At 41.2% G+C, this 9,302-nt stretch overlaps 2 protein-coding genes across 2 annotated transcripts; both read right to left on the minus strand.

Moving 5' to 3' along the window:
* Positions 1–1,385: 1,385 nt before the first annotated feature.
* LOC115561587 (trace amine-associated receptor 1-like) lies at positions 1,386–2,369 on the minus strand. Its single transcript, XM_030381735.1, has one exon. It carries the CDS (start codon positions 2,367–2,369, stop codon positions 1,386–1,388), a length of 984 nt encoding a protein of 327 aa, XP_030237595.1.
* Positions 2,370–6,959: 4,590 nt separating this feature from the next.
* LOC115561647 (trace amine-associated receptor 1-like) lies at positions 6,960–7,943 on the minus strand. Its single transcript, XM_030381798.1, has one exon. It carries the CDS (start codon positions 7,941–7,943, stop codon positions 6,960–6,962), a length of 984 nt encoding a protein of 327 aa, XP_030237658.1.
* Between the last annotated feature and the right edge of the window lie 1,359 nt (positions 7,944–9,302).

The raw sequence follows: 9,302 nt of genomic DNA on the forward strand, positions 1-9,302 counted from the left end.
CCTTTCTCCGGTTTTGATTTGCATTTGGCAGTGAAGGACTTGTCTCTCTCACCCTTTTTGCACTTTTTTCCAAAAGTTGGGCATTTCTTATTACTCCTTTCATGCCCTTTCCGACAGAAAATGCATAAAACAATGTCCTTGTCTTATCCTATCCTGCTGCAGATCTCACTGTTTGCATTTCTTCCATTGCATTTCCTTCAATGGTTCCAATATTCTCTCATGACAATTCAGTGGCTCTTCAGAAATGTAAACATTTGTCCAATGTTAGCCTTTACCTAGTAGCCTCTCTCTCAGTCCTGAGCTGTTTACCACACACTATTCTATCCTGAATATGTGAGTCCTTAGTTTCTCCAAAGTTGCAGGTACTATCTAATACTCGCTAGGTTCGCTAGGTTGCTACAGTTGAAACACAATGTTGGCAGAGGCTTCAAACCATCCATCTTCTAACGCTGTTGGTCTCTTCTCTCGCACATTTTTTATTAGCAATTCAAGTTCTCTAGCTAGCTAGTTGCAGATTCCTGCTAACTCAGGGTTCTTTTCTCTGGATTGGACTGCTGCCACCATGTTTCATGCTGTTTTTCCTTCTATACAGATATACAGTATCATTTTAGCTGCTTGACGCTTTATTATACCAACATACTCTCAGCACTCAGGATCCAATCACAGACCAATGTATACCAACCTCACATGTCTTTCACCCTTAATTACATCAGAACTGCAACATTAACCGCATAACAATAGTATTGTTACAGTGGGTCTTCCAATGATCATGCTCCATTAAACTGAAGTTTACCAGTTTGTTAAGCTTTTTTATTTTTGTGACATATTTGAAAACATGACCGCACATCAAAAAAGAAAACGCCATGGATTAAATGTTGTGAGGGAGGTACAATAAAAAGTTTTTACATCTTTAATATATATATTTCATCTTTAATATATAAGATATTTCCAAAAATGTATCATCTTGCATGGACTTATTATCTTGACGGACAATGTATGGATGTTATCTGTTGTACGGGTGTATTATACCATTTTGCACTAATTTGCACATTTGTGTCATAACAGCATTCTCCCACTTTGTGATACAGCACACAAAGTAAATATACATTGCATGGTCCTACTTTTTAAATTCCAATGGCTGTTTTCGAAGTTGATTAAAAAAAAATGTGTAATGTCTGTCGGAACGAGAGATCAATAACAACACCGGCATAAATAATGCCACCAACAAAATCAATATTTTGCGATTTTATGAAAAATATGGTAATTTCCATGAATTAAGAGTCATAACATGGAAAATATTCAACTTCATTTGGATTTCCAACAGTTGATAAGCCTTTCTTTTTATAAGCCCACATCTCCTTGGAAGCCTCAACATGAAACCACTATCACTCAGCAAACAGTTTTTTGTCCGACATGTCAGACCGAAAGATGCTCCCGGATATTATAATTTTAAATGCCTTCCTGAACCAACTGTAAAAGAAGGCGTACACCAACGGGTTGACAGCGGAATTGAGATACCCCAGCCACCCGAGTGTGTCGAACAAGGCAGACGGTACGGAGTAGCCGATGTGAGGATTTATGATGTTAATGATGAAGAACGGAGTCCAAAATGACAGAAAAACGCCCATGATGAAGGCCAGCGTTTTGGTGGCTTTCCTCTGGTGCTTGTCCATCTTGGAGGAGCTGGTGTTCTGTAGGCCTATTGTGCGCACTTGTCTCTGGGCCACTATGAAGATTTTCAGATAGATGCCCAGCATGATGACCCCGGGGATGTAGAAGGAGAGAATAGACGAGACGGTGCTGGACACCCCACTCTGAAACAAAAAGCATCCTCCTTCACACGCCACGTTATTATAGTAGAACTCCTCAATTCCTAAGATATTCAGCTTTAGGAAGATCATCCCAAAGCCGACAACAGCCGAGGCACACCATGTGACCAGGATCATGATGACGGCTGTGTGAACCGTTATCTTACGGGGGTAGAGCAGAGGGTGGCACACGGCATAATACCGGTCGATGGATATAAAGGACAGGTTCAAGATGGACGCAGTGCACAGCAAGACAACACAGCTGTTGTAGAGCTTGCAACACATCTCCCCGAAGAACCAGCAGCTCTCGATGGTTTGAATCATGATGGGGAGCATGACCAGAACCCCCAGGAGAAGGTCGGTAACTGCCAGGGAGAGGGTCAGGTAGTTGGGAGGCGTGTGGAGTTGCTTGAAGTGAGCGATGGCCACGATCACAAAGAGGTTACCTAGCACCGTGAGGACCACACCAGACCCCAGGACCAAATAGAGGGTGGCACGAATGGCGACAGGGTAGACCGTCCTCACACACGAGCCATTCCCGTAGCAGAAATCCGGCTCCATCGGCCTGCGAGAGGGGGAGTAATGGAGTGAGGCAAAGGGAGTGAAAGGGTGTGGTTAGGGCATCCATATGCAAAGGTCCTGAGGCAGAGGCAAAAATACATTACAAATATATACGGTATACCATTCAAAGGATGATAGGGCTGTGGGGGTGCGTGTTGATGATGGCTGGAAAAACAGCTGGCCTGGCCAAGTACGATTTGGGCTGGTTGAGCCTAAACGCTAGTTGCACATTGAGTAATCAGACTTATAATGAACTGGATTTTCAACCCCACTACCCTGTGTCCTTGTTTGGAGGAGCCTTTAGTCACTTAGCTGGAGTGTGCGAGCAACCTAGGTGGCATCTAGTATTTGGCTTTGTAACGAGCACATTTAATAATGATTTTATGAGAGTTGTGTCATTTTGTCTGCCATCATAATCAATAGAGGATTTGACAGAGCTTTGCCAGTGTGTACAATATACAATACATTATTATGTTGCTGAATGAAGGCCTTCACCTAAGATTTTATCATCTTGTTAAATTATCAATTGTCAATGAGTCACAATGTGGTACAGCAAGATCTCTTCATGGCCCTATCCATTCCATGATGTAATCATTTGTAAACTATTATAGTACAATGTAAAATCTTAAATTATTTTATAATAAAAAGCTTTCATACACTACACCATACATAATATTAGAAATAATCAATGTATAATTTTGATATTGTTAAGTGATAATGATACAGAAAAATTACAGGAATACATTCTTAATAATATCTGTAACATCGTACTGTATTCAGTCGTGACAACATGCAAATTTCCTGTTGTTCACAACCAACATATGTGCTTAATTACTTGCTAAATATTCCTCATTCAGAAAGTAAAAAAATTATGCCACAATCCTTAATCTTTAATCAATAGAACATCATATACTACTCAAGAGCTAACTTAATTATATTTCTGTTGCAGTCGTCTATAATTAAGAATTGTGGAACAACTTATTTTGCTAAAACGTTGAAAAACTGCCTTCTCTCTGCTTATCCTATCCACTGTCTTTAAAGCTCCTGCATTTCAATATTGACAGTAATTTGAGCTGTTTTAGCAGGATATCAAATCAAAAAACTTCTGAAAAGAAAATCAAATAGAGTATGGTTATTCATAACACAAAAGGAATATGAATGGCATAAAAATAAAGAGGTTACCACAAATAATATCGATACATTACCTACACAAACTGTAATAGTTAAGGAAAACCACAAATTATTTATTAAAGATATACATATTATTTAATACATTTCTGATTAGTCTTCTAGATCAATTTTATTTGGAGAATAGTAGTCTAAAGTGTGATAAAACATTATGTGGGCTTACCTCAGTCAGCTGCAGAGGTATACTCAGTGGATACTCGCAGGATGTGCTTTATATAAGTTATCATTTCAAGATGACGACAGGGTCAAAACAGTCAGCCACTGCTCTGACTGGGCCATTTCCCTGGACTCTGTGGCCAGATGCAACAACAATCACTAAGCAAAGGGCCCTTAATGGCAACATGGACAATGTTGAGGGCAGGATGTGTTGAGAAAGGGACACAGGGCATATTCACAAACAAACTTCCAAACGAACCCTGTTGCGGTTCGCTTGAGATGTGAAAGCGACCGCGCTCGGTCCGAAAAAAGCCCTGCAACAGGCTCCCATTGCTGCTTGTTTATTTATATTGTTTGATTAGCGCGGTAAATTCAAAGATCAACGTCACGATATCAGACCGGCATCACGTTATCAGACCCGTTAACAGACCCATGTAGCAAAGAGGAGAAAAAATGTCTATTGGATATTTTGGCAGACGCCAATATATAAAGTATGGAGAACATACCGATGCATTTAAAGGCCCACTATGCAACTTTTTTAGCCAAAATTACATTAAGTATGCAGGTTGAGAGTTATGCTGATGGTTCTGCATCCATTTCTGGGTCGATTGGTGGGTGTGTCATTTACCCATGTCGCCTCTCCAGTGAAAAAGCGCACATGCAACTTGCTTCGGACCGACACAATCCGGATGTGACGCAGCGGAAGTATCCTCGAAAATGTAGTCAGATTGTAGTTTCGAAAATGCTTTACGGCACAGACACACACCCAAACATGGCACCAGCTAGATATAAACAGCCAGTTGCGAGGCAATTGTTGCATTCATCATGGATCAATCGACTGATAAGGGACCCAAGAGGCGACCGTCGGTGGAACAAAAGAAGAATGGACCAGAAGAGAGATCAGACACGAGTGAAAGGGGAACTGTGCAACTTTTTTGGCTTGATTTACCTTAATATAACAGGCTAAGAGTCATTGCGATGGTTCTATTATACATTTTTGTTCGATTGTTCGTTGTTTCGACTCACCCTTGCGCATCTTGGCGGAGAAAAGGAATAGGCCTATGTTTCTGCCGGCGACCCGCCGCCCACTCTCGCGGGAGTCTCGCGAAGTAACGAATTGCTTTACGTCACAGACCCCCAAACACGGAACCGGCTCGATATAAACACAAGTCACTAAGGGATTGTTATATTCATCATAGATCAGCCGACTAAAAAGAGACAGAGAAACCAAATGTCGGAGGAACAGAAGAAGAGAAAAGGGAGACTGACCGGCAGAGAGGCCAGACACGAGTAAACGTTGGGCAAGCTTTTCAGGAATAGCGTGAACTGAAAGAAAAAGAAGACTGCAAATCAGACGCCGACTCGGCCGTGTTGCTTTTGAAATTGAAAGTACCCTTGGGTGGCCTTTGTCTTCGTGGTATTCTTGATGTTGATAGTCTCTGTACAAATGTGTTTGCTCAACCATTTTGTTGTGAGCCCTGTAAAAATTGTTTTCTCGACCGTTTTGTTGTGAGCCCTGTATGTTTCTAGCTTGCTTGGTTGCAACCATATAAACACCTTTGTTTCCATGGGTGTTTTGCTGTTCGTCTGTCTCGTCCCCCAGATACAGACTGAATCCCCGAAGCCAGGTTCTTGTTTATTTAGATTATTATGTTGGCCAAACCTCTTACACTGATTGTTCTGTTCAACCTAAGATAAAACAATTATAATCTAGGATATAAATTCTCCCCGTCAACTATAAAAAAGGATGGATTTATGTTTATTGCAATACAAATACACCCTTTTAAAAATGTATAACCTTGCCTACACTTTATGAACATCTACTTCGGACATGGCTCAATGCATTCGCCGGCTTCTTTGAAAACAAATGCACATGGCTCGCATAGAAGTGCATGGGGAAGGGTCGTCAACGAGTTGTTACGACAGTGTTGTGAAATATCTACTACGAAGCTGTAGGAGGCGCTGTGTAGAGAAATGTGCGTGCCAAAACCAAGAAAACAGCGAAGAAATGCCCGAAGTTGCATAGTGGGCCTTTAATATATTCAGTTCGGGATGGGGGAGAAGGCGTTCGCGCGGTCCGCGGATAGCATAGCATCATACAATCTACGTTGTGCCAAATGCCTCTAATGCTCCAAAAGTACTGCAAATGTTTGTAGCTGTATGAAACCAATCAGTATAAGCACAACGAGGGCAGCACGCTGAATCTCCATAGTTTGTTTTCTTTGTTTACTTTTTTTTATGCGTTACCCCGCATTACCCCGCCCCTGACCGTCTTGTCCAATGATTGAACGATCTATGCACACACGTGCTTTGTTGAGAAATTCTTGGACTGTTGCGAAAAATTGCTATGTGAAAGGAACAAGTTAAGGGAACAAGTTGCCTTGGTTTATTACGCACAATGTCAAACTAAACAACAAGCCTATGAGTATAATATGAAGAGCTTTAAAGTGAAATTTAGTTTGAATGAAAATGTAGCTACAGAAGAGTAAGACATTAGGTTTTCTGATTTTAAATAGATTTATTCCCAGATTTGACTTATATTTTGTGAGTCAAGAACAACATTCACATTTAGCCATAAACCAATTAAAGCATTTGAAGTCAATGATTATTAATGTTTTCCACTTTCTTGGATTCTTCTACGGTTAAGGAGAGTGGACTTGAGTGAACCATGCCACATTATTGATTTTATATGAACTAGGGATGTCCTGTCCAAATACACAGCATCTTTATCGGGCAGCTACTGTCCCAGAACGCAGGAAACAACACAGAAAATTGTATCCGATGTCTGCAGCGTGTCAAATGACAACAAGAGTAGTTGCCAATTAGTCACATGACAAAAAGAACTACCGAATGAGAGCTACCTGTAGAATAGTCAAATAGACTCTGGGGTGTCAGGGCTGTTCGTCAGTATAACACCATTCACTTAATTAAGCATTTGTTAAAACACAATAAGGAACAACACAACATTTCTGCACGAAACAGAGCAAAACGCTGCAACAGAAGACTTTGCCTATCACAAACTTATTGAGAGAAACTCAATAAAACAGCAGGCATAAATGATACTACAAATAATATCAGTATTGGGTGATTTTGGGTTTCAAGAAAAATATATTTTTATTTGAATGGTGAATAAACAGATTTAATAGGACAAACATTTTTAATTGATTAGAATTTCTACCCAGCAGTTGATAAGAAGTTATTTTCCGGGCTCCACATCTTCTGGGAGGCCTCAACATGAAACCACTGTCACTCTACAAATAGTTTTGTGTCCGACATGTCAGACCGAAAGATGCGACCAGAAACGATGATTTGAAAAGCCTTCCTGAACCAACTGTAGAAGAAAGCGTAAACCAATGGGTTGATGGTTGAATTCAGATACCCCAGCCAGGAGAGTATGTCGAACAAGGTTGGTGGAACAGAGTAGCCGATGTAGGGGTCGATGATGTAACAGAGGAAAAACGGTGTCCAGAGTGACAGAAACACGCCCATGATGATGGCCAGCGTTTTGGTGGCTTTCCTCTGGTGCTTGTCCACCTTGGAGGAGCTGGTGTTCTGTAGGCCTGTGGTGCGCACTTGTCTCTGGGCAACCATGTAGATCTTCAGGTAGATGGCCAGCATGATGACCCCGGGGAGGTAGAAAGAGATGATCGCCGAGACAGTGCTGGCGACAACAGTCGTAAACAAAGTGCACCCTCCTTCACAAGCCAAGTTGTTATAGTACAGCTCCTCCATTCCCAAAATATTTAGCTTGAGGAAGATCATACCGAAGCCAACCACAGCCGAGACACACCATGTGACCAGGATCATGATGACTGCGGTGTGAACCGTTATCTTACGGGGGTAGAGCATAGGGTGGCACACGGCATAATAGCGGTCGATGGATATAAAGGACAGGTTCATGATGGACGCGGTGCACAGCAAGATGTCATAGCTAAGGAAGAGCCTGCAGAACATCTCCCCAAAGTACCAGCAGGTCTCAACGGCACGAATCATACCGGGGAACATGACCAGAACCCCCAGGAGGAGGTCGGTTACGGCCAGGGAGAGGGTGAGGTAGTTGGTGGGCGTGTGGAGTTGCTTAAAGTGAGAAATGGCCACGATCACAAAGAGGTTTCCCAGCACTGTGAGGACCACCGCAGACCCCAATACCAAGTACAGTGTGACGCGGACAGCAACAGTGTAGACCGTCCTCACACACGAGCCGTTTCCGTAGCAGAACTCTGGCTCCATTGAACTGGGAGGAGGGGAGGGAGGGAGGGATAGAGGGAGGGAGTGAGAGAGGGATGGGAAAGGTTGGTGGTGAGAGAGGGTTTAAGTTAATTCAACAACGCTTTCCGCAACCTGAAAGAGACATGATTACATGATTGATATAGAAACAACAATGGCTGTGGGGTTTGGGTACCCTTATGCAAAGAACCTGCAGAAAATCAGACATGAAACATATGAACGATATGCAGAAACATCATGTGCCATACAATTTGTATACAATTCTGATCATGATAACACAAGTCATACACTACACCATATATACTACTACAAATAATACGATGTATATTTTTGCTATTGTTCGGTGATAAATGACACTGAAAAATTTGACTAATGCTTGACTCTTAATTATATCTGTCACATCGTACTGTATTCAGCCATGACAACATGCAATTTTCAGGCTGTTCACACCAAACATATGTGTGCTTGCTTACATAATTTGCTACTAAGAGCTAACTTGATTATATTTCTGTGGTAGTTGTTGATAATTAAAGATTGTGGAACGATTTTTTTGATAAAACATAGAAAAACTCAATTGTCTCTGCTTATCCTGTCCACTGTCTTTACAGCCCCTTGCAGTTTTTTGTATAGCAAGTAATATGAGTGGTTTTAGCAGGATATCCATTAAAATATACTTCTGAAAAGAAAATCTGATAGAGTAGGGTTATTCATAAAACAAGAATAATTTGAATGGTATAAAATTAAAGAAGTTACCGCAAATAATGTCAATACATTACCTACAAAACCTGTACTAGTTAAGGAACATCACAAAACATTTGGTGAAGATACACAATTACTTAATAAACATTTCCATTTCAAATTTGACTTGGAGAGTAGCAGTTTAAAGTGTGATAAAGCATTATGTGGGCTTACCTTAGTCAGCTGGAGAGGTACACTCAGTGGATACTAGCAGGATGGGCTTTATATATATTGTCATTTCAAGATGACGACAGGGTCTAAACAGTCAGCCACTGCTCTGACTGGGCCATTTCCCTGGACTCTGTGGCCAGATGCAACAACAATCTCTAAGCAAAGGGCCCTTAATGGCAACATGGCCAATGTTGAGGGCAGGATGTGTTAAGAAAGGGTCACATAAAGACCACACCTTTACGGTGTGTTATTTTTATTCTGATATTTCTAATTTTACAGGATTTTCTCCTGAAAATCGAACTTTCAGCTTTCTCAAGGGAACAAGTTGCCTTGGTTTATTATGGACAATGTCAAACTAAACAACAAGCCTATCAGTATAATATGAACAGCTTTAAATGGAAATGTAGTTTGCATGAAAATGTACGGAAGAGTAAAACATTAGGTTTTCTGATC

Source organism: Gadus morhua, chromosome 16 (assembly GCF_902167405.1).
Source record: "Gadus morhua chromosome 16, gadMor3.0, whole genome shotgun sequence".
Lineage (NCBI taxonomy): Eukaryota > Metazoa > Chordata > Actinopteri > Gadiformes > Gadidae > Gadus > Gadus morhua.

Excerpts from the sequence above, each read along its gene's own strand:
- LOC115561587 (XM_030381735.1), bottom strand. The coding sequence starts at position 2,369 with ATGGAGCCGGATTTCTGCTACGGGAATGGCTCGTGTGTGAGGACGGTC.
- LOC115561647 (XM_030381798.1), bottom strand. The coding sequence starts at position 7,943 with ATGGAGCCAGAGTTCTGCTACGGAAACGGCTCGTGTGTGAGGACGGTC.